Source organism: Cavia porcellus, unplaced genomic scaffold (genome assembly GCF_034190915.1).
Source record: "Cavia porcellus strain 051 isolate PalLab524CR breed Dunkin Hartley unplaced genomic scaffold, mCavPor4.1 scaffold_3, whole genome shotgun sequence".
Taxonomy (NCBI): Eukaryota; Metazoa; Chordata; class Mammalia; order Rodentia; family Caviidae; genus Cavia; species Cavia porcellus.
The window spans coordinates 97,948,179-97,974,516 of NW_026947486.1; the positions used below are offsets into that span (position 1 = coordinate 97,948,179).

Sequence of the window (26,338 nt, forward strand, 5' to 3'; positions counted from 1 at the left end):
TTTTGCAATGTTTTTGTGAATATGAAATTAACAAGAAAGTAGTCCATTTTTAATACTAAAAATACAATGGAGCATTTATAACCTGAGTCATACGTAAAGTTTATTTTTGTATGTTTAACCACCTCATCTTGTCCTAAAAATAATTTATAGAAGATTATAAGTACATAAAAACAGAAGAAGACAAATCAAATTGAAAGCAAGTAAGAAATATGTGTAATTCTGGCAAAAACCTAAATTTTCAAGTACTACAAAATATTGTTAAAAATTTGACTGGTTATGTGGAGATCTCGCTTTGGGGAAACAGCCCAAACTTCAGTATAGCTAATAGTTCTTTTGTGTTCATGATACGCTTTTACTTACAACTTGACCTGCCCTTAGAGGCAATGAACTATTGAGATAGGGAGGCAGAAAATGATAACCAATGAGAATTAAATAAAAAACAATTGAGAAGAGACTTTAAATACTATATTTTATGCATGTACTTTATTAATTTTGCATTCTAAGATATACACAAGGCCAGCATTTCACAAAACTTTGTTATTCCAAAAGCCATTATGAAACATAGTGATTAAGTATCAAGCCAAAACAGTATCTATAGGATTTTCCTAATGTATAACATCTCATACTTGTTTTCAAATAGAAACTTGGAATATATGATATAATATTAGAATAAGAAGAGAGAATTTTACTTTATAACAATAACCACTTTTCAAATATTAGACTTTATATAAAAATAAAGGGATACTTGTCAACAAAGCTCATCTGTGGGCTAGCATATCTCTTATTACAGAACGATCTTTGCACAAACTTAACTTTCTAGTCCATTTGTTTATCCTGGTACTGGAGACTGACAAGATGGGCAAGTGCTCTACTACTGAGTTACTCACCCTATCCTTTGGGACAGGGACTTGCCCAGGCCAGGCTAAACTTGTGATCCTCCTGTCTCAACCTCTCGATTACCTGGGATGACAGATACCACTATGTCCAGCCTTTAGTCCATCTGTACAAAAACGAATAAAAATGAACCTTGGTTTGAACAAAGTCAATTATCCTGTCTCCTGGTAATCTGACCGCTGTAAGAATTTCTTCCTCAAGTTCTATCCCACCACTGAACTTCAAAAATAAATGTAAAGATCACCACATTTCAAAGGTTATCTCTTAATAGTCCTAAGTTAGAACCTACAAGTGTCCCTTTAAGGCAAATAAGAAAGTAGAGTGAAAGCAGACAAATCTCCTGAAAGACAAAACCATCTACTATCATCAGAGGGACAAAAACATCTTAGCATGGTCCTTTTAGAGATAGAATAGATACACTGAATACCATCAAAGAAATTTTTTCTTTGAAATGGCATACAAGGGGGCAATTTTCGTAACAGATGCTTTGTATGCTAGGCTTGGCAGATTATGCATGTTGCACAGGCAAAATGACCCAGGAACTAAAGTCAGGGAGGCTTGTTATGGTGCTGGTTACAATTTAAAAGAAAGGACACATCTGAATCTGTGATAAAATCACTGTACTGCAAGCCAAGCGATGCTCTCTAGTAATTAAGAGAATGGGTTTCCCTTCAAACTATTACTAGTTTCTAAGTGCCTTCAAATCACACCATTTTCTTTTCAAGTCCAAGAATCTTTGCCTTCAAAAGATACAAGTGCAGTAGTTTTCGTTTCTTACATTCACTTAAAATGGAATATTATGATCTTAGTGTGTACATGTGCATACTAGACATTCCATACCCAATGTCTAAATGGAAAGAAACTTATCAAAACAGACATTTACACAGAGAAATAAATAGTACATTAACATAACATTAGATTACACTCAAGAGTGCTTAAATGACTCACTCAGAAGACTTCTCTAATAAAAGTTAAATAACATTTGGTACTTCACACTTACTAGCATGTCGGCTGTTTATGGTTCAAACAGCTTCTTTAAGCAGAATGCACGCTAATGTTGACTTTTTCAACTCCTAAAAGCTTCCTTACAGATAGTAAACTGCTTGTATGATAACACGGAATGAATAAGAACTGGATTCCTACTCTGAGGCAACACGATAACCAAAACACCAATCACCACACAACAAAACAAACAAATCCAATGACAAAAAAGAGTCAGAACAAAGCAGCAAACAAAACAGTATGTGGCAATCACACAAAGCCTCCTTTTCCATGCGACCTTACAATATAAATTCCTTCTAGCATGGTGATGTACCCAAGGCGCCTAAGGCCTCATGATACCACCAGAAACACTGATAGCTCCACAGATGCCTGCTTTTGTACACAGTGGTTTTGTGTAAAGAACATTATTCGTTCATTTGTAGATGCTCCACACATCTGGTCAAGGCAGGAATTTCTTCTCCTTGGTAACACCACCTAAAAACATCAACAATATTTTATATATTCCTTAGGGCTACAGATCTGAGGGGAGACATATCAACTGTGGCATCAAAGTCATAAGGACCTGCAGTAACTAATCCTGTAAGTGCAATTACATTTTTGATATTAAATCAACGCTCACTTCATACACTCCAACAGCAAGAAGCAGTAAGGGTAGTGATGGAAGCAGCTACATGTTTCTTCCCTGTTGTGAGGAATGGCAAGGAAGCAGCTCAGACAGAGAAGGGAAACAAAATAATGCACTTTAAGCCAATGCAGAAAAATAAAATTTCAATATAATCAAAAGCAACTTGTATATCACTATGAAATAGAGATTGGAAAGTATGTAATCCACAGAGAACAAAAAAAATCTCTCAAGCAAGAGAATTTCTGATCAACTCTGTTGTATCACTGCTGGGGGAAAAGAACCATTATAGAAAATAGCCATCAGTGACTTTCTTAAACACACAGATTTGAAAACAGGTGTTCACTGAGGTACCAAGACAAAAAAATCCTCTATGTGATTAAAAAAATGAGTATTTGAGATTTAGTCACTAGACGCAAAATGAGATAAGCAAAACCAGCTATTAGTAAGCTCAGAAAATCGAAATTTAGAGGAAAGAGATGCCCCAAAACAACAGCATCAGAATGGTTGACATCTGTCAGACTTTAATCCGCATTACGGACCAAAGTTATCTGCTTTCCTCCCAGAATGTTTTATGTGGGAAACAGCAGTTAAAACAGTCAGAAATGGGCAAGTCACTTGGGTGAGAGATCATCCACCTAGATGAACGGAGAGCATGAATTGGAGCATGCTACTGGAGATTCTGCGGGAGCGCTGCCTGTAGCCAGTGAGTCTGAGGATAAGCCACTGCTGCTACTACTGCCATCCATAACATCCGGACTGAGGACAAAGCAAAAAGAATTATAAGCCAATGCATCTATCAGGGTAAACATAACATGCAACAACACAGTTTCAAGGCCTCACGCATTGGTAGAGCATTTGTAAATAATAAAAAGCATAAAAGCAACAGCAATGAACTACACAATGTACCACATTGAGAAACCTGTGAAATTATGAAATGACAAAAATTCAAAGACTTAAAGTTCGTATCACCTGAGCACCCCTGCCTCAGAGACATAATGCTGTGCACCACACAGTAACTATTCCTCCTGACGAGCCATGGTTTGACAAGGGGTTCCTTGACCTGCTCAAGAAACTCAGTCCTTATTTATTTATCTTCTTACCATCGGGCTTGAAGTAAGAGGAATGGTTATGTACTGAGGTGCCCATTCTTGGACTGGGTGAAGGCTGCCACCAAGCATACTGCTTTCTAGTTCCTCTATTCTAAAATAAAAGTCTTTCAACTACCCTGGACTTGACCACTTGCTCATTCCTCAGGGGCCTTCAAATCGAATGCATTTTTTATTCTGATTTGTCCCTCTAGGCATGTCTTTCATGTTTTTTCTTTTTCATGAATTCCTTATACTGTTTCCTTTCTTCCTGCTTTCCAACCGCAAAGGACACCCTACTATCTGCAAAATACTTTTTCTTTGATCTCTCACTTTACTTTCCAAGTAAGCTTCTGAAATGTAAGCCACACTCTACCCACAGTCCTAATACTCTCAGGTCCTCTCTGTCTCTTCAAACCTGGTGACTGACCTCTGTTCAGATCCTTCCACTCAAACTGCTCTAGACACCAAGTGCCTCTACACTCTAGGGATAACCTCCCCTCTGGTCTAGGTGCTGTTCACTGCTCCCAACAACCAGGCTACCTGCCTCATAAATTTGGTTTCAGTATGGAACCAAGAGCCTTCACAATTTGGCATCAAGCTTCCTTTCCAGCTTTGATCCCGATCCATCCAAAGCATAAACCCTATGCTCTGTGGGCCCTGAATTCACTTGTCATTTGTTTATTCTAATATTTACTGAACGTTCACCAGTGCATAAAGTATGTTTGAGATTAGAGACAAGGATGTGAAAGAAGCATGGTCACTGTTCTCACTGATTTTACAGAACAGAACAGTGGGGAGGGGAGACAGACATCTAACGAATCATGTTAATAAATGTAATTTATGGTACAAGCAATAAAGGAAAGCTACAAGGGGTTATGAGAGTCTAACATATGGGTAAATGTATTTAACCTGCAGGACCAGGGAAAGGACTGCTCCGAGATGCTATATGCACTGTAATGTGAGAGATGAGTAGGCACTGACTAGGGAGGGCTTGGGAGGAAATCAAAAGCAGGCCAGTCCGGCTGTAAGAAAAGGGGTAAAGAGAACACAGTAAGACACAAAGCTGGAGAGGTAGGCAGGCAGTTTAAAAATTTGCACAGACCAGCTTTTTACTTTTAAATAGAAAAAAAAGCACAAGATTAGAAAAGGAATGATGAATCAAGAAATTCAGGTTCTAGTTTAGGATTGTTTCCTAGACTCATTTGTAAAAGTCCATTCTGTTCTACAGAAAATAGACTCTCTAAATGCTATGAGTTTTTAATATTGTCATTTTATGAGTTTTCCAGTTAATGTATTTCTGGTGTCATGTAATCTATGTTACATCTGGAAGCCTCTGGGCCCTATACCACCCTCAGTGAAACATAATCCCCCTTCTTCCCTATTATTTTTTAAAATACAATTTCTTTCCTCTTCTTCTTTTTCTTTGCAATGCTGAGGATCAAACCCAGTGCCTTCAGCATGCTAAACAAGTACTCTACAACTAAGCTATCCCCCCAGGCCCCAAATGGCATTTATTTCTACTGTTTGTGGGTTTTTAGATGGAAACACTACAAATAGGAGTTGGAAAAGCAAAAATAAAGATGGAAATAGTATATTCCACACTACTCCTATATTATGCTCATTGCTGTCAAATGCATCATTAATAATGTGACTTTTAAGTAAGAAGTTTGGAAAATTTAGCTGGCTCTGACATTTGTTCAACCAAGTAGCAAAATAGGTCTAAAATATGAATTATTCAAACTACTGAAAGAGAGTTACACAGATAATCCAAGACACTGGAAAAATCAAAAGACCTTTCTGTTTGCCTTTGGAACATATATGATTTTTCCTCCTGCAGCTTTTTGCCTAGACTAATACTAAAATGAATTTAATTTCTTAAAGCACGTACTGGCTGGGCAGCCGAAGGACATGCTCCATGCTACTTGGCAGGAAGAAATAGGTTTAGATTAAAATTTGGCCACTGTGCAGATAATCTGAAAATAAATAAAGAAATCTTTATTCCAACCACGAGACTTATGGTGAGCCCTGGGTTAAAAGATTCCATTTGGATTAGCATCTGCGTGTTTGGGTGAATCTTGAATTCATTCAAAAACAAAATATGACTCTTGTGGTGAAATTTTTCCTACTAACACTATTGATCACCTTAAAAGAAATAAACTATTGAGGAACTTAACTAAAAATTATTAAAAATCCTGAACATTTTATTTCAGAATTTCTTCTCTATTTATATATAATTTTGTTGATTTACAAAAAAATAGCATACTTATATTTAGATTCCACTGCAATTTAGACGTAGGACTTGGTAAAGTTTTATCTAGACATTTTTACTAAACTAAAAACTACTTTCTGTTCTAATGAATCTGGCATGACTACATATCGGCATGGAATCAGAAACTACAGATCATAAGTCACCCAGTTCTTATCCATATAAAGGTAAGACTTACATAGTTCTTTAATCCACTCAGATGACTACACATATTTTCACACTGACCACTATTAAATCTTATGCCAGAGCTTCTAACAGCAACAAAGTCTGTTGTGATTCGACTTCTTCTTTTCCTTGCTTAAGCTCGTTGGAGGTTTTAATAAGCTTTACTTCCACTAATGGCCTGCAACTGTAGAAAAATCAAAGGACTTAGACAACTTAACACTGGAATAGGAGCACGTGAATCAAAAGGGAACGAATTCATTCCAGCCACTGAATAGACATTTTGAGATAATACTAGAACCACAGAATTGGAAATATCATGACTGTGCAAGCAGTACCCTCAGTCTAGAGACACAAAGACTGAAAGTATAGTATAAGCCAATCATTAAAATATTCTAAGGGCAAAACTAGGATGTCAGGTGTGACTCACGCAATCAGCCATCTTTCTGAGTCCCTGTGTACCTTGTCCAACCAATAAGCTAGGTTTTATCATATTAATGGCAGGCTGGAAACACGCTAGAGATTATTCATGGTATAAAGTGAGATTATAGACACCCCCATACCCTTTGTAAGAGCTGAACTGGTACATATGACTTCTGTGTCTACTCCCTGGCATTAGAAAGGCCTAGCATTACCATTCCAAATAATGTCCAAGTTTTTAAGACCACATATTTCAATCTGATCATTACTAGTTATCTTGTCAAGAAGAATTTAAATGTATTAGTATAGACGTTTAAACTGCCCATATAAGCATCTCTATAGTACTATGTATGTACATGTTTCTATTAATTTATTAAATAAATCATGATTAAAACTTTTCTTACAACTGTCATGTATTTATGATGATGGATTTTAGCCATGACACATATAGCATTAAGAATGTTAGTACACTAGAACCACTAAGATAACTCTAATATAAAATGCAGAGATACATAGTCATGCTGGGTGTGGTGGTGCATGCCTGTAATCTTAGCACTCAGGAGGCTGAGACAGGAGGATCAACACTAATTCAAAGCCATCTAGGGCTATGTAGTGAGTTTACGGCCATGCCTGAACTATATAGTGACACCTTGTCTTAAAAAAAAAGAAAGAAAGAAAAGAAAAGAAAAGAAAAGAAAAGAAAAGAAAAGAAAAGAAAGAAATTAAAAATAAAACACTGTTTTAAAATTGATGCACTGGCTGGGTGTGGTGGCACATGTCTGTAATCCCAGAACTCAGAAGATTTAGGCAGAAGGATCATGAGTGTGAGGCCAGCCTTGGCTCTAAGTGATTGGCTACACAGTGAGTTCTAGGCCAGCCTGCACTACAGAGCAAGACCTTGTCTAAAAAAAAAAGAAAGGAAAAAAGAAAAAAAGAGATTGAAGCACTGGGCAAGGAAATTCACAGGTGAACTCTTCCTATGAAACATAAACTATTATTATTACTAACCTCCAGGGCCAGGGGCCTGAAAGCCCCTTTGATACAACATACTGTATGTACATATAGTCCTACTCCCAACAGAATGAGGAGCACAGTAAGAGTTCCCAACATGCAAAAAGAACCCCAGTACCATGCAAAGGTGTGCTTCTCAAATGTGTGCTCTAACTTGGGATGTCCCCAAGCACCAAATACAGAAATGACATAATTCCTATACTATGGTTGGTGACATTCCCCAGATGTGGTTGGTAACAATTTGAACATTTTTATTTACTACAACACTATAAAATAAAAAAGTATGCTTCACTGGACAAATTCCAAATGGGTCTATACGCAAATTTTAAATTTCATTTATACTTCAAAGATGCCAGGTTTTAAAGATTATTATCTAGCACATAAATATAAAGGCTGTAAAACCTATCTACTCCATTTCTGTGCAGGGTGGGGCAGAGAACAAACCATAAAGATTAAAACAATGAGATAACTGCTAATGACTTGATTCTTTATCTGCTCTCTAAAAGGTAGTATAAAAATCATTTCATTAGTTCCATTATCAAGTAGACTGCCATTCTTGGCAATGGAAACTAGAATACAGCTGGTTTGTAACTCTGTCTCCCTTGCTAAAAATATGGATGTCTGATTTTGATCAGTGAAACTGCATGTAAGAGAGAGAAGAACAGTTTCTAAGAAAGCAGGGTCCAGGCTCTACATAAAAAGAGTAATTCATTGCAAAGCCTCTTTACTGCAGGCATGTATGTCAGCATTGTTAGTATATAAGGTGCCCTAAAACTCTTAGCACAACTGTAAGCTGTCATAACCTCAGAAATCTAGATATTACAAAGTGACTAAAAGCATGACTTGAAATTTTGCTTAACTTTTTAACTATGCCTGTTTTGAAATGGGCTTTTGCTTTGTTGAGCGTGCTCATTTTGAACTTGAGGGCTAAAGCAATGTTCTTGCCTCAGCCGCGTGAGTGGCTGGGACTGCAGGCACATGTTCTCACATCTGACTAGTACTTAAGTGCCTTTAACATTTAGACTCCATCAATTCTGAGGAAAACATTTCTTTACCACAGATTACTTGGGCCACACGCTGGCACTCTATGAGTGGTCATGAATAAAGCACAGCTCTCCCACGGGAAGCAACATCCTTGCATATTTAAAGGTCAAAAGTTTTTCATCACTGATCTCGGTGTTACCAGGGCTCTCGCAGTCACTCATGAAACAAGTTCTAATAGCCACTCTATGGATGGCCGAGGCTACTGCTCAGAGGAATAAATGCCCACACATGGAGTGAGGACCACTGCTAAGCTCTGTAGCTTCCCTGGCTTTCTTGTTTGTGCGAGCCTGTTTTATAGCCTCCAGCAGTCAGCCTAAGACAATACAAAAATACACCTCAACCTGGTGTAGTGGCACATGTCTGCAAGCCCAGCTACAGGGCTGATGCAGAAGCTTTTCATGTTTGAGGCAAGCCGGGGCCATTCAGTGAGACCTTGTCATTTTATTTATCGTCATAAAATAAAATAAAGTGGGATGGGAATGTAGCTCAGAGCTTACTGAGTTCAACCCCCAGTACTGGGAGTAATAAAAACAACTCAAACATTATTTATTCATTTGTTTTGTTATGCTGAGGATTAAACTGGCGTCCTCTACCACTGAGTGAGTCCCTCACCCTGCATTTTTTAGCTTCCAAATGGCTGCCACCTTATACTTGACTTGGTTACCTGGTAAGTAACTGACTAAGCAAAATCTATTTATAGTCATGTACCTGTATTCAAATACACTTTACCATAAAAGCAATATGCAGTTCACATTGAGTATAGAGTTTCACATGTTAGCCCTCTTGACAAGCTTCGGACACTGCTCTTTGCAATCATCTACATACCTGGAAAGGCATTACCAAAATTAGCACACTAAGCTACCAAGGACACAGAGATGGGGACAAAAAGAGACTGTGGGGTTGAAAATAGCTAGAACAATCTAAAAGGAATCTGATCCAAGATTACAACAGTACAGATCAGTCAGTTTAACAAACAAGAATAACGTGTGACTCCTTGGGCAACTGGAAATATGGGTTATCTTACACAAAATGATAAAGTTATTTGGAATGAAGGAAGCATCAGTCCTTATACCTTATAAGTGGCTTCCCTATTTCTTCTAGTTAAAGGGTATCATTTTTAACGTGAGTACTCTAATGAATTTTTTAAAAAGATTCTCAGCTATAAAACTTAGGGAGCAGAAAAATTCTAAAAGGTATTACACAACTGTGTCCAGAACATGGACACTCAGCAAGTTGACTAGAGCATCCTAAAAGATCTTACAATATTTCCTGGTTATTGCAACTAACCTCTCTGATTTCACTCAGATAACATCCAAGCAGTCAACTTCAAGCCTAAGAAAAATGCTGAAGGCTCTTAACTTTAGAGACCTAGCCTATAATGGGTAAGACTAATAGTTCTGTGATGTGACCATAAGAATCAGCAAGTGTTAAAAATGCAACCTTAGTGAGTACTGTGATGGAACACCCCCAAATTTTCAAAAACATTACATACAACAGATCGTGCCATTCAGAGAGCACCATGCTGGTCTTCTCCGCTAAGCCAAAAGTAGGCAATATGCAAGTGGGACAGCTGCAATCGCTGCCCACTATCCCAGCAGCCCAGAGTGTGTTTCTTGTGGCAGCCAGCTGCGGCTAATACACTGTGCCTCCCCATCTCCCCAGGAAATGGACCTAACAGGAGCTGGGAATGGAAAGGAAGGTGCGCTTCCAAAAGAAGCATTTGTGGCTCTGTAATGGTCTTGGTTATTCTAAAATACCTGTATCTAAACTATCTCATCTCCAGAATGCCCTTCCATGGGAACATGGATAAAAAGTTGAATGCATTTTTAAATTATCTCAATACTTTCAACAGTGTTTTTTTTTCAAGTGGGTCAGACCCACTTACACTTCTGATTTTATTTCACTTTTTACCATGAATTGAGATCAGACAGTTGTGCCGCATCTGGAGAGAGCATGTTGGTGGTGCCTTGAAAGAGTCTCTTGGGCTGGCTTTCAGTCTCCATCTCACCTGCATCAGAAAAACACAATACTTACTGTAAAATGATTTTACAAATAAATGCAAGATTGGTGTCAAAACGGGATGGTATTTGTTTAACTAAAGCTTAGAATACTTCTTCAAGTCACTACTTAACTATTTTTCCACGTGTTGTAATATAAAAAATATACTTTCACATACCTCATCCAAGAAAGTCAGCAGCCTTAAAAAAACTTCTCATATAGTGTATGTAGCATGTTACATACCTGCATTCTTTAAGAGTATCATGCAGCCAGGGATTTAGCTCAGCAGCACAAGCACTTGCCTGGCAAGTGCGAGGTCATGAGTTCGATCCCCGGTAGCAAAACAAAAAACAAAACAAAACAAACGAGTACGATGCTAACTGCAAGCAAAATAAAGATCAAGCAGTAAAAATAAAGTATTTCCATATAGCTGAAGTTCACAGTGAGTATTTTATGCTAGATGGTTAGCAAACACCAGTTTATGTATTTTAATATCTGGTCATTTCCTGAGATAACATCAAGTGGGTTAAAAATGTGCTGTCTGGTAAACAGTGTATAAGGAAAAGGTTTTGATACCGAAAATGAAGATTAAAAATATAAGTGTGTAGAGGCTGGGGATACGGCTTAGTGGCAAAGTGCCTTCCTGGCAAGCGCAAGGTCATGAGTTCAGTCCCCGGTACAAAAAAAAAAAAAAAAAAAAAAAGTATGTGTGTGCATGTGTGTGTGTGCAAACACACCTACACTTGAAAGTAATTATTATTCAGTTAACAAGTGTGGTACTATACTGGCTAACTCAATCCTACAGATTTTCTCAGAGTTAATAATAGTAAAACTTGGCACCAAAAGGAATAATGCTAAACATTTACCATCAGCTAGTGAAAGTTGTGTGACAATCCTAAGTTAGACAGAAGAAGCGTCTTTCCAAGTTAAGTGATACTGTTATTTAAAACACGCACACACTTGGTTTTGAATCCCTATCTGCACTTGAAAATAGAATGTTAATGACATTTTAATTCATGGGTCCATTTGTACTCCAAGAAGAAATTAATAACTTGATTTAGAACTATATGTGAATCTTATGACAGAAAAAAGCAAACAAGAATAAATATAACTTTTATTTTTTCTGTATCACTAATTAATTAATTAGTGGTAGTCTTTTCTCTGGAGCTAGTCTAAAAATTACTGAAATTCAGAGAAAGTTGTATATTTACTTTTTGCCACATTTTAATAAATATGCAGTTTTAAAAATATGCAGAGGTTTCAACTCCACCTCACTAGCAAAAGACTTTTAGCCTTTTTAAACAAAGAATCCCTCCATCTGCTGGTATATTTTGGAATAGCTATGAAACTAAACCTATTCTAATTCCATTAATTTCCTGCAAATATTAAGTTGATAACAACAATAACAGCTTTATTTCCATGTGTTATTTCCACTTAACTGCCTCCAAAATATCTTTAAGATTATAAATAGCTCCTTGCAAGATTAAACAAAAGTTCTTTATAACATAAACATATTCCTAAATATGAACCTTGTAACCACATTACAATCTATTTTCCAGATCACATCACCTTTAATTTTAAGTTGCCTAAAATATAGTTCTGTCTGAGTCTATGTGTGACCCTGTCACTGGAAAGATTTCACTAAAGCAAACAAATATCCGCTCTTCTCATATTAGGAGATTTAATTTGTTTACTGGTCCTGAAGATGATCTGAAGAAAGAAATCACGTACAGGACCATTTTTTAAAAGTCACTGTAAAACTCTTGTTTAATTAACATTTGAATCTTGTAATCATATAGTCCTATCCTCAAGAATAATCACTAAACCAAAATTTATTTTTTATGCTATCTGATGCATCTATAAGTATCTGAAATTGTACTGATTGGGACATTAATCCTTTTTGGCTCAAAATAAGGTAATTAAAAAAAGCACCTGTTTTTAACCAAAACTCTATATATGTAAGTAATGTGTTTAGGTATAATATGGTGATGGGGGTAAATCTACCTTACACTTGGACATACAGTATGTTTATAGAGATATTTATTATGACATTATTATATATTTCTCCAACAAAACAGGGATGCATCTTTTTTACATTCAGATCAATGAGAGGCAATAGTTTTGGAATATATACTAATAATATAGATATGAGCCAGATATGACATAAAAAATATAGGCAGTATCAGGTAGCTAATTTACAAAACTCAGAACAGTACAATGTATGTGGGAACACTTTATAGTTTAGAAAAAGATAAAAATGATATGAGCTCATTTCAAACAGAAACCATAAGGTTTTAACTTCAGCTTCATTAGGTTTAATACCAAGTGTGATGTATCTTTATCTCTTCCAGCTTTACTGAGGTAAAACTGACATATTTAAGGGGTATGTGATTTGGTATATGTATATTTTCAATATACAAATGAAAAATGATGACAGCAATCAAGTTAGTTAACACATTTACCTCTTTTTGTGATAAGAACATTTAAAATCTACTCTCCCAGCTGGTTTCAAGTACACAGTTATTATCCACCAGTCACCATCTTTTCCATACCTTTTCTCTTAATAGGACCAAGAACACTGGGTCTAATGCACTTCACTGGGCTTTGACTTCTCCGGCTTTAGGGAACAAACAAACAGAATGATGTGAAGTACATCCAAGATGCAAGATCATCAGCCCACCAAATAAATAAATGAATGAATGAATAAAATTTATGCTTGTACAAACAGAACTAGGAAGTGTTTGTGTAATAGACTGAGTAACTGGAATGCTGATAAGTGATTTGACCCAGCAGATGACAATATAGAACATGGCATTTAAAGCCATTTAAAAAATCATTCTCTAAGACAAAATACCACAAACAGTTTAAAGGAAAAAATACCTTATTAAAAAGTTATTTGGATTTTGGGTGATTCATAATCTTAATTTTTCTTCCTTAAGAGAGATATATAGGTGTGTGTGTATGTTCCCTCTCAATATAACTCAGAACAAAGTTTCAAAAAACAGAATCTGGTGAAATGTTAGTGGCAGAATACAGGTATTGGACATACAGAGTCTGACCAAAAAAATGTATTCACACTTTAGCACTCTGCCACACAAATAGATGCCTGGCAGCTCACATAGCTGTCACTTTGAGCACCTTTTGTGACTGTAGGGGCCAAACTTAATGTATATTAATCTCATGATGAATTCAGGATTAAAATACCATACAAGTTTTTCTTTTCCTGATGTATACATTATACTACTTTGGTGAACTCTAGATGTTCACTGTGAAATCCTTTCAATTTTGCTGCATCTCTGAAAATTTCTGTAATAAAACATCGGAAAAGACTGATTTGAGAGATAAATGTAAAGAGTGGCACTTTAATCACAGTTAAAATTCAAATTTACTTACGTTGAAAATCGTCTCGGAGTTCCAAAAGTACTCGATGGCAATCCACTGCTGCTCACAAACATTTGTAAAGATGGTGAAAAGCATTGCTAGAAAAAATATATTTGATATTAAAAAAGAGTTCTTGTTCTCTAGTTTTCAAAGGATTCTTCAAGCTCAGATTTTTATTCAAGTTACTGTATATTTTAAGAGTGAGGTGATGTGTGGATGAAATGTTTTAGACACTAAAGTGCTTGGTGTATAAAAAGATAGCTAGTACCTCATCAATGATCCTACCTTTCCAAATCCTCTGGTGGGTGAAGGTGCTGGGGAAACTGGAGTGAAGTCAATTCTCTTAGGAGAATACAGTTTCTCCGGCTTGTCAAAATCATTATCGCTCTGTAAACAGAAAGCATCATTTACTCCTCACTATTCAGTGCACAGCAGCTCCTCCTTTCACAGCACAGCACACCTACGTTCTAGGAGTAGAAATGTCTCTATTTTACTATTCTGCAGGAAAACTCGAAATCAAAAACAAGAATCAGTTTGGAAGCACACAGGGAGGAAATCTATGAAATAGTTAACAAAGCCAGTGAAGGACATAAAGATTTCTAGAAGATAAAAAATAAGCGAATCTGGGAAAACTTTACCAGGTTCAAGCTTTCATCCCACGACTGGCTTATCTGCATAGCTGTTTGCACCTCCCTAAATAAGCAAAAGGAAAGGCCATCAGTGTTTACAAGCAAGACATAATGAGGCTAGACACTGCTCTCCCCAAGCACTAACCTTTCATGTGCAGTTTCTCTATTCATTATATCCAGGCCTTCTTCCTACAAGGGACAAACATATGTGCTAATAAATTATTTTTTATCCATGTGGTTTGCTATTCCAAATAAAATTAAAAGCCTTTTCTACCTCATTTGGCACAGTCACAGGTGAGCAGAACTAACATTCTAAGAAAGTCAACAATGCCACATCTGTATTTGATCTGTACAATCCCAAGAAGTTTATTCTGTATCCAACTGACCAGAGTTGCATTGTGACTCCTTTTAACAGCTGAATCTTCAAAATCACAGTAAAAATGTAAAATTCAAAAATTTTAGATCTGAGCTAGTAAGTAAAATTTACCCTTTTGATTTGATGCAGTCTGCTACTAGGAATACGATTAGTTGAAGATGGCAGCAACTGGAAAGAAAAAGTAAACATTTACTATTTTCTGAATCACAAAGCAGCAGTCTGCTGTCAGTGCTGGTGTACAACCTCTTCCTAGATAATTTTTCATAGTCTTCTTAGAAATTTAGCGCTTGAAGTCCCTGAACGGTAATGCACTGGAGGCAGTACATTCAGTCTTTAGAAAGTACACCAGGTGTCCAACCTCAAAGCACCATCTGTCGCTAGGCAGGCCCTGACTTTAGCACTTTTCCCAAATGAATGCTGAGCTGTGTAAATTTGGAGAAAAAAAGACTTTGGGTCTTGGAAATACCCATGATCCCACTTATCTAAAATAAGGAACTAGATGAGAAAGGGGCGAAAAACATCAGTGTTACAAATTTTATTACCAATGCAACCAACAGGAGACAGACTAACAAGCCCACTATAATATTATCCATGATTTATAGTCTCAAAAACACTTTAAAACTGAAATAAGATTTCCATTCCATAATCTCAATGAATGCTTAAAGATTCGATCACTAATAGTGCCACTATTAAACCTTTCTAAAGAAAATGAACATGTAAGTTGTAATTGTTGCTTTCCCTTACATCATCTTTTCTGAACAACACAAAACTGAAATAATTTTGGGGTCAAACTTCTTTTCCTTCAAAAGGTTGCAATCTTGTCACAAAATGTAAGACACAGCTCATAATCAAAAGATCGTAAAGAGTTTTATTTGTCATAATATAAACTACTATTGCAAATAAGCACTAATACTATAAATCCAAATAAGACCAGTGTCCTGTTTAAGAGGCCCTCTGCTATTAAGACTTTCTGCATACTAATGTGGTAATCAATATTCACTTATTTATTTAGCGATGGTGGTAGTATTACTGAGATTGAACTCAGGAACTCTGCACTGAGCTACATCTGCAGTCTCCTTTTTATTTTCATGTGGCCTGGTGGCACAAGCCTGCAATCCCAGCACTTAGGCGGATGACGCAGGAGGACTGTCATGAGTTCGAGGCCAGTCTGGGCTCCTGTTTTTTGAGACAGGGTCTTTTTTTTTTGGTACTGGAAATCAAACCCAGGACCTCGTGCTTGCCAGGCAGGTGCTATGTCTGAGCTAAATCCCCGGCACAAGACAGAGTCTTGCTAAGTCCCTCAGGTTGGGCTCAAACTTGCAATCCTGTTGCCTCAGCCTCTTGCGAATACTGTGAGTACAGGTGCAAGCCATCAGACCTGGCTTAAAAATTTGTTTTAGGCAAATGCTAAGTCATGTAAAATTTTAAAAAATTATGTACTGAAACACGATTGTACCTAAAACAAACATCCTTTCACTACCCATGCTTTTTTTCTCCCAGTTTTTGAAAAGAGAAAAAAAACTTTACCAGAAAAAGTATTTTTAAAGTTTGTTTTTCATTATCAAAGTATACATATTTCCTGGTGAACTCTTAATCGGGCCATCTGAAAAACACTAAGCTATCAACCAAGCAAAAAAGTTGGGGAGCTTGTTTAACAAACAGCCCAACAGGGAAGAGCTCAGGCAGGTGTCAGTCAGAGAACCAAAGAAACCCAAAAGGCAAGGAAATTATGAAAGCTGAAGTGAGGGTGGCTGCAGACTGACTGCAGAAATTTAGATGTTCTGCTTACATAATACACAACTTGTCAGTTTTAGACAAAACTAGACAAGTGGCCCACAAAGGACAGAGAACAGCAAAACTGTGTCTAGAAGCAGAAATGAGAGGAACGTATCAGCTAAATAAAAAAGCCAAGAGCCTCAAAGAAGTGTTGCTATGGTGTCAAATGGGATAAGAAATGAGTTCCCCCCAACACCGGCAATTAAGTGGCCATTTTCAAGGACAGGTTTTTGCTTGTTTGTTTTGGTACCAGGAACTGAAGGCAGGATCTTGTGCTTGCCAGGCAGGCGCTGTGCCGCTGAGTTATATCTCCAGCCCCTCAAGGACAGTTTTTAATGGAATTGTGAGATTACAAATTGGCAAGAAATTAGGAGACAAAGAATCACCAAGAAACAGACCAGAGAGAGAGAGAGAGAGAGAGAGAGAGAGAGAGAGACAGAAAGAGAGAGAGAGAGAGAGAGAGAGAGAGAGAGAGAGAGAGAATCAGAGGCAGATGAGTGTTGATTGTGCTTTTTCTTCCTTTCCTCAGGGCAAAAGAAACCTATGAAAAAGAAAACAGTTTGTTTTCCCCACATCAGACAGGTGAGTTGGGAGAAGACAGTGGGAGGCAAAGCGCCAGAGAGGAAGAGACATAGACTGAGAGGGAGACACACAGACAGGGCAAAGTGACAGGACAGTCACAAACGCACGAAAGATCAGGGAGTAGTGCCGTATGTGAAGGCACAGACATTTTAAGAAGAAAGCTGACGTTTATATAAGACAAGTGTCTGTCTTCTCCGTGCAGTGAGAAGGCTCATAGGCCGCAGTGAGAAGCGGGGAGACAGGAAACTGTCAGAGTCTAAAACAAAACACAGTGATTCAGAACGTGGCTTTGGAGAAAGGCACGGAACTAGTGGCACTTTAAACCCCTTTCCCCAAAATAATTCACTTCCTTTCCCCTCAAACTACCAGTGCTCTTGATTTCTCTATTACTAATCAAGGCTACACCTTTCCCCTGGTCACCGAGAAACACAATTTTGGTCACGTCAGAGTCGTCCTTCTCCCTGCACTAGTAGCTAATCAGCTGGTAAATCATGAAGATCCTACTTCTGTCTCTTTTCCCTGTCCCTCCTTTCCGTTTTATTTGCAAATACTACAGGACACAGATTAGAATACTATGACTGATGGAGTGCACTCTGACATCATATAGGCTACGTCACTATTTTCTTCAGAGTGGAAACCTGTTCAAAGCACATATAAGGATTAAACTGGGTTTCAAAGGACCAGAAAGCTAGAAAGAAAGACACTAGGATGAGGGTAAAGGGTAGCATAAGGATCATCAAGGCCAGCGAATCTCCAGAGCCCCTTCAGAAAATGAGCAGTCTGTGGGCAGCCGCTGTCAAGGGGTTTGTCAGGACTAAGGAGGTGAACCTAGAGCAGAGTTGGTAAGAATTTTCATGTTTTATAAGATGTAATTAAAGTGTAGAGAGGCAAATTCATTTTGTCCTTTTTTTTTTTTTGCTATGCTGTCCTTATCAGGATCACAGCTGTACAAAATGTAAAAACATCTTTCATATAGCCGGCAAAAATAAGCGGTTATATTTTCCAGTATACCCCAGGAAAGAGGTGAAGCAAAGCAAGTCTCTAGATAGCTAACATTTTCCCCTTTAATATTTTCAGTTACTTTGGCTGGAAATCTTTTAAAAATGTGTTACATTTTCCCTTCTCAAACAGATTAGACCAAACAGAATGGCATTGGAAGACCTCAATTGTATCATTTACTACTGTGTGTTCTGAGCAAACCATTTATGTTGTCTGAGTCTTAGCTGGTCCTATTTTTAATTGGGAAAATACTTTTTGCTCTGCCTACTTCATGTGACAGTACTCTCTGTACCATGTAAAATACCATTCAGATGTAGGTATTACTGGAATTAAGGAAGGGTTAAACCCTAAGAACATTATTATAAGGTTCTATACTAGTGACACACTCAGGGACTATCAATAGCTTCTTAGCTGCAAACTAATTTTTTTTTAAAAAACCTCTGTTTTTCAGTTTTACCCTCTCCTCTTTTGCTAGCAGCTATCAGTGTACCTTTAAGCCAAAATGTACCTCATCCCTGATTTGTCGTTTCTCAGACCCGACTTAGTTAGGAGCTTATTACAATTGTACATTAATTTTAGATGACTCAGAGATTAGAGCGGCACTCCTATAAATAAACTGATGAATGTTTGTGTGCACACTATGGAAATCTAGTTCAGCCATTTAGAGGTCCATGCACTTACATCACAGATGTCTTCAGAGCACTGTGGCTGATGGGGTGAGTGAGTTCTGCCTGTGAAATGCTGCTACACAAAGACCTTCATAATTTCTCTAAGGCAACCACCTAATAAGGTGCTCTGCAGCACCTCTAGCTATCGACAAGTCACAATCAGCAGCTCTTCTGAGAACAGAAATACCAGCATTTTACAGGAGTCTTTAGAAAATCATCTCCTGACAGATGAATTTCAGAAACAAACATTATGCTACCATTCAAGTGATGCTTACATCCTAGGACAAGTAAAAACCAGTATCTGCAGGTAGAGTTAGAAGTCAAATTTCTGATTTACCTCACAGACACGATAGAAGTAGTGATAAATAACAATAAACATTTTTTTAAAATACCAAGTCCCACAGCAAAGAAAAAAAATTTTATTTACAGTCTCCTTTTGTAACATAAGTTGAATAGCCAAAGCAAAACTAGGAAACAAGGCTGGTGATACCTTCTATTTTTAAAATTACCGAATGTACCACATAATTTTCAAGTAGAGCGTGTTTCCAGGTATTTTCTATGATCCAAAATCACTTTGGATATTTACGTTGATACTTACAAAAGTGCGGCTGTTCATAATTGTTGTACTATTCCTCCGAGTTTTAAACGAGTAAGGTTGAAAAACCTGTGAAAAATCGCTGGAAAGTAAAAATAAAATGATTAATTCTTTGAAAGGAAGATGTTTTTCAGACGTATTAGCGTCAATTTCGTACTTAACAATAAAATTTTCAAAGTCTAGTTTCTGACAAAGGAGAAACCCCTCCCCGCCCTCTCGGCTGACCCGTACCTCTGGCTGCACCGTGCTCTGGCCGCTGGTGTGTTCTGGCCAGCTGGTGTTCTCCAGCAACTGATCTCGGTGGAAGGGAGTTGGTTTAGAGAGGTGTGGGGCGGGGCCTCAAGCTGGTCCAATCTAGCTGCTTCCCCTCAAAGCCACGCCCCTAAACCTAGCCAAATACCCAACCGCTGCTCGTTTCTGTCATAGAGCCTAATTATTGCGGTGTCCTCCGTGTGCGTCCCCTACCCGTCCAAGGAGAGTAGCCATATTAGCACACCTCAGAGGACAGCTACCTAGAAGTACGCCACACCTCTCAATGGCGCTTGAATGCATAAACTTACGTGACCTTTTTTTCCTTTTTTTTTGTGAACTTTTTTCCCCTTGCTCAAATTGCGCCTTGTGCCTCGAATGCCCGTCTTCCTAACAAGATCCTTTCTTTCCACACCGACCTAAAACACCATGCTCTGAATGGAAGCACTCCACAGACCTCTACTCATTCCACAAATCTAATGCAATCATTCCCTTGTTTTTTTGTTTGTTTGTTTGTTTTTTGAGGAAAAGTCTCACTATGTAGTTCAGGCTGGTCTTGAACACATCATGTAGCCTAGCCTGCTCTCAAACTCGTGGCAATCCTCTTGCCTCAGCCTCCCGAGTGCTGTTATTCCCTTCTCTGAAGAGACAACACACTTCTTGAGACATCTTTTTTGTTGTTGTTTTGACAGTCTCACTATGCAGTTCAGGCTGGCCTTGAGCTGACTTTGTAAACCAGGCTGGTCTCGAACTCACAATGACTTTCCTCCCAAGTGCTGGGATTACAGGCATGCACCACCATGACCACACTCAGCATTTTCTTTCTTTTTTTCTTTTTCTCTTTCTTTCTTTGAGATAGAGTCTCAGAATATTGCCCAGGCTGCTCTTGAACCCAGAGGTCAAACTTTCACCACCATGCCCAGATAAGTGAAACCTTTTTAATGGTGCTGGGGATCAAACCCAGGGCCTTAATGCATGCTACACTCTATCACTAAACTACACTCAAGAAAACCCTGCTTTCTTGTTTTTGTTCTTTTGTAGTTTTGGGGATGAACCTAGTGCCTCACATATTCTAAGAATAGGTTCTACCACTAAGCTATACCTCCCAGCCCCTATTTAACCTTTTGTTAAAGTATTTTCCAGTACAGAAAAAAGTGTGCATGTGTCTTAAACCTCTTAGTATAAAGATGCTTTATTCATTTTTATATGATATCTCTGCAGTGCCTAGTAGAGGCTACGTACATGGTAAGTGTTCAAGAAGCTCATGGCATGCTTGCCAGCATGCACAAGGCCTAGGGCTCCATCCCCAGCACTGAAAAAAAGAGCTGAAGGACTTTCAGAACGGAATTGGATTGGGCTTTGAAGGATCACTGAGATTGCATGTTTCGGCTTCCCTAATTTTTCAATGGGAAAACAGACTCAGAAAACATCAATGACTCATTCATGAGCACAGTTTACGAGTAAAAAGTGGAATTGGGCTTAGGGATATGCCTTATTCCCTCTTCTGTCATATCACAGTACCTTTCAAATAATTACTTAAATTGTGACTCAAAAAATAGTACTTAATTATCTAAATGCAAGTTAGTAGGATCATCCAAGGCTCTAGCAATTGATTGCTTACCAGAGTGTAAAAGACAGAACAAGTTGTTCCTGAAGTATATTAAAAAATGCAGGGCCAAGGATAGCATCAGAAAAACAAAGTCACTCCATCACCCCTCCATGCAAAGTTGTTTAATGAAAAAAAAGGGCAAACTTGTTTTTGTTATCAAAATGCAGATGTTACACTCAATTCAAGAGTCACAAATTATCTTTCTATGCCTTCAACTGTGCTTGATTAATGTAGTTTTGGCTAATTGTACTACCATCTGCTTTTATGGATTAATGTCATTTTCGAAGGGTCTCACAACCTGGCTCTCTACCTAAGATGAAATGTCTGCTTATAAAAGTGAAAATGTAATAGCCCAACTAACCTTTTCACCATCACAAGATTCTACTTTTTAAAGACTCTCTGATGTCTTATTCACATGAAAACATGAGACTCTGCCTCTGAAATTAAAGGATCAATCTTTTCCATTGGTGTCTCAAATCTGTAATTCCACTAACCTAAGCTACAGGCCACCCTTTTTTTCACTGAAATACACTTCGGGCAGTTTTAGAATCTGAAAACATCTGGGCAAATCCAAATCACTTAACGTAACATGAACACACCATTCGATTATAAGTTCTTAGATAAATTGTGATTAAAGCAAACCTCTGCTAATGCCAGGGTTCTAAACTCAGCTTAGAAATAGCAGCGCTTAAGAGACAAGTGTCAAGTTGCAAGCCTAGTTCCAGGGGCTTCAGTCTGACATTCCCTGGTGGAAATTAGCTAGGGCAAGCAAACTGTCAAAAGAGCCAGAAGCTGTCTGTAATTCCTTTCAGAGAGAAGAACACAGTTCCCAGGTGTGGAGGGAGGCATTTCCCCTATATAGACCAAAGTTTGAGATCAAACTTTTGCTCCCCCTTAGCACCCAAATCACTGTCCAGCAAACAAGTCTCCAACCCCCTCGGTTTGAAGAGCTCAAACCCACACCTAAAAGGAAGACTGCTTATACAGAGTCAAGAAACCTTTGGACCTGTACTCCATCCTCAGTCCTCACCTGAGCCCATGGATCAGGGGAGCGCTGTTGGACCTCCTCAGGGTACTCCCAAGAGAGATGTCAGGCTCAAAGTCCAGCTCCATTTTCTCCTGAGCCATGTCGGAGACTTGCAGGCAGGCACAACGGGCAGTACTCAGCTCCCGGTGCTTAGCTATGGGCTTCCAAGACTCACAGCACGACTGAGCTTCTGGGGACTGGCAGCTGGGGGGCGGGGGCTAGGAGGCGGAGGCTTGGGGGTGGAGAAAATAGAGGGGGAGGAGGAGGAGGGAAGGAAGCTGATGAGGAGGAGAGGATGGTGGTGAGCAAGGGGAGAAGGATGGAGGATGTGTTGGTCGGCGACAGAATGAAAAAAAAGGGGTAGAGGAAAGATTGATGGCGGGAAGGCAAGGATGGAGGGAGGAGGGAAAAGAAGAGGGATGGAAAGTAGATAGATGGTAAGGCAGGGCAGAGGTAAGAGGTGAAAGGAGGAAAGACGGTAGGGAAATAGCGCAGGACGGGAAGGAAGGAGGAGATATGGGGAAGAGAGGAAGGCCAGCGGGAGAAGAGGAAGAAGGGGAGGAAACTAGGCAATGGCGGAACTCATGCCGCTGTCTTTCCCGCCGAGGGCCACCGGCGGGGACCGGCTATAGATGCCGCGTCTCCCTGGGCAGTGTTAGTAACCAAGACTGGACAATCGGGCAGGGCTCGGAGGGGAGGTCTCGGCAGATCCAGCTCCCCATGCTCAGGGACTTTGTCCAGCCCCCCATACTCCGGGATCCGGTCCGGAGACTCCTCAGACCTGGGATCGGGGCTTCTCCTGACCCTGCCCCCTCCCGCCTCGAGGACTGGTGGAAGGATTCGTCCCCTCTGCCGCCACTGCAATGCCTCCTCTTCCTCACAGGTTCTAATGGCCCGGGGAACCCGTAAGGGCCAAGATCAAAATCTACAACCTGCCACCTCTTCAGCCTCCCACGCTTCGGAAGCGGGAACCTCTGCGGGGCCACTTCTTCCGCGTCCGGGTACCTATCGGGTCCCGCGCATGCGCAGAGCGCTTGCTCCAATAGGGGTGGCTGCTCAATTGAGGGGGTACGAAAGTACAGAGCATGCGCGGAATCCTCACCCAGTCCACCGGCCCCCAAAGAGGCGGAGCGTTACCCGGGGCCTTTGTCTTTCTCCATGGCATTGGCCCAGCAACCCTGGCGCCCTATTTCGAAAAGAGCCAATAGTTTGGAGCTCTGGAGCATTGCTTTCAGAATTTTGAACCAATATTCAAGGGCAGGAGGGGCATGGAATTTCAAGTTTATTCCTAACTTGTACACGTCAATCTTTGTGATCTCCACTCATTTCTTAAGTTTCTCAATTTTGTTGGTTTGGGGACGGGCTGATTTCTTTTTCAATCATTCATTTGGACATATATCTATATCTATATCATATATATCTGATATGCTATATATATCATATATATCCCATATCTTATATATGCATCATACATATATCCCATATCCTGTATATCCTATGTCTTATATATCATACATATATTCCATATCCTATATATGAGTGTGTGAGAGAGAGAGAGAGAGAGAGAGAGAGTTTATAGAGAACCTAACTGCGACCTGGGAAGTGAGAACTGGATTGATCAATAAATTCACTGACTCAACAAAAATCTATGTAGCACTTACTACGTGTCAGGCAGCATTCTAACAGGTATGGAAATATTAACTCATTTAATGATCACCAGTTGAGTGGTCCTAGGGATGAGAAGACAATTTGTACTTTGTAATAAGAGGGTTTTAAAGCACTTTTCTTTAGTCTACCAACTAGATTAGCAACCTCTAAGCAATTTATGTATCTTTTTTTTATCTCTTTTTTGCTCAGCACACAGCTTGAGCAAAAAACAATCATAATAAATTCCTTTGTTCACAGTAGCTACTCAATGGCCATTTGTTAACCACATGCACAGTCTTTATCTCTGAGAAGTCCAAACATTTACTTGAATCCTGAAGTTCGGGAGCTTAATTTAAAAGCTCTAGGACAAAAGAGAGGAAAGATGCTACTTTGGCCATTATTTCCAGGTTTGATTCAATTGTCTTTGTCTATCTAGTTGTACTTAGTTTTATTTACCCTTTGTGCAAATCTTTTGGAAAGTTAGGAATGTTTGTGGTCTGGGGTTCAACTTGTTATTGACTTGCTTTTGTTGTAACTAGTCTGAAATGTAATGTTAAAGTTTCCAAGTCAACTAGTAAAATAAAGAATTGCTTATGATATGTTTGTGAGATACTTTTAATAGTTATAGAGGCCTTGGGCAGATGATAACAGACTAGGACATACAAAGAAAGCCATAGCATGGCCTAAGGTATGGATTTAAAAATACCAGTGGTCTGAGATTGTGGCCTATTGCTATGGAACAGGAAGAACTGATTGCTGAAATACAACCAGGTTGTTATAATACTGGTAAGCAGAAATGGTATAATAATGGTAGGCTGAAATGGAGAGAAGTAAAAACAATGTCTTCTTTACATGTTGTGTTTGTCATGTAATCTATAGAATTTTGGGGGGGTTTTGTGGTATGTGTTCCTTTTGATATTCTAACCTGTGTATGTACTGACTCCTATATAAGATTTTAGATTCCTGACTTGTAGCTGTTCTCTAGACAAAGAAAATTAGCTCTCTTTGGTAATAGCTAGAACCATATTGTCATCGTATATATAACTTTATATTATGATACTGCCCTATTTTCTAGAAACATGGTCCTTCATTTGCTCTTCCCTTGCCAGTATATCTACTGTATTTTCTTAGTGTTATTTATACTTAGTTGTTTAAAAAATAAGATTTCTGTAAGGCATAAGCATATAAAATTTTGTCTCTTCACTCAATATATATTCATTAAACCTTACTGCCTGTGAAGAAAATTAATTAATAAACACTATGAGTAATAAAATATACAGTAGAATGGTGGTAAGAACTACTTGTTTACTGGTGTACTCCAATGTTATTGAAATAGTTTGGTTTTGACCCTCTGTTCTGTCTTTAACTACTGCATTCACTCTGACTTAACTCGATTTTAATTAGCATCTGTAAAATTTTGAGGTATTCTAAGAATTTTAACAGTGGCTTTCAAATATTTGTACTATCTTGGATTCTGCTGCTACCTAATTATGTGCCATTAATATCTTGGGAATTTTATGAATTGTAAAATTGAAATGATTTATTCCCTTTATAAGACAGCCATGAAGGACAGGTTTGCATTCATCCTTATAATAATAAAGATGCATCTTGAGCTTATGAGTACAGACATAGTATACAGGGAAATATTCACAGCTACCTCATCTATCTTTTTACTTACAATACTGAAGAGCAGAGGAATCTTGGCTTTACCACTTAATAGTTGTAATTTGAGTTACTCCTTTGGATTCCTCCTTTGAAAAATGAACATTGTGGTACCGCCTACCTCACAGAATTATTGAAAGCATTAAATGCAATCACATTTAAAATGATTGGGACAGTACCAGGCATATAAATGCCCAATAAATGGTAGCTATTATTAACCTGTCTTACATCAGGAGTGGAGACTCCAACTCATATGCATGTCTGGGATTTAGGTAATCCAATTCTGCTTAATACAATCAAGCTCTTCTTATTCTATTCCCAGGGTAAACAAAAAAATGATTATGATCTTGCATGTCATAACTTGTCACAGATTGTCTCCAGACAATCCCATTATTTTAAATTCATCATTGACTGAGCAGGGTTGATGATTGAACCATTTGAGACAAATACGTGAAAACATCCTGTGAATTGAAAAGTGCCATACCGCTGTCATGACTATTTTAATGAATAATTCCCATTTCACTAGGTGTATCTACTTTCTCTAGTAATTCTCTACATGGTTCCTAAAATGTGTGGTTTTACAATATTAGTATAGGGTTACCATTTCAGTATGTGGCTCGCTAAGCAA

At 38.5% G+C, this 26,338-nt stretch overlaps 1 protein-coding gene across 11 annotated transcripts; it reads right to left on the reverse strand.

The window, feature by feature from the left end:
- Nucleotides 1-461: 461 nt before the first annotated feature.
- Pabir2 (PABIR family member 2) lies at nucleotides 462-23,410 on the reverse strand. 11 transcript variants are annotated; one of them, XR_010046659.1, is made up of 13 exons: nucleotides 22,405-23,410; nucleotides 19,748-19,807; nucleotides 19,520-19,598; nucleotides 15,008-15,064; nucleotides 14,666-14,709; nucleotides 14,530-14,584; nucleotides 14,177-14,278; nucleotides 13,904-13,989; nucleotides 13,063-13,127; nucleotides 10,424-10,520; nucleotides 6,054-6,224; nucleotides 3,157-3,277; nucleotides 2,312-2,370 (listed from the first exon to the last, which is right to left on the reverse strand). XR_010046659.1 is itself a non-coding variant. In XM_013144416.3 (12 exons), exons 1-11 carry the CDS (start codon nucleotides 22,500-22,502, stop codon nucleotides 3,157-3,159), a joined length of 864 nt encoding a protein of 287 aa, XP_012999870.1. In that variant the 5' UTR covers nucleotides 22,503-23,409; the 3' UTR covers nucleotides 462-2,370. The 11 variants fall into 11 exon arrangements, 8 of the variants coding, with proteins under 8 accessions (XP_012999870.1, XP_063102510.1, XP_012999871.1 ...); XR_010046658.1 differs by lacking the exon at nucleotides 3,157-3,277 and having other exon boundaries at nucleotides 462-2,370; XR_001199511.3 differs by having other exon boundaries at nucleotides 462-3,277.
- Nucleotides 23,411-26,338: the final 2,928 nt, after the last annotated feature.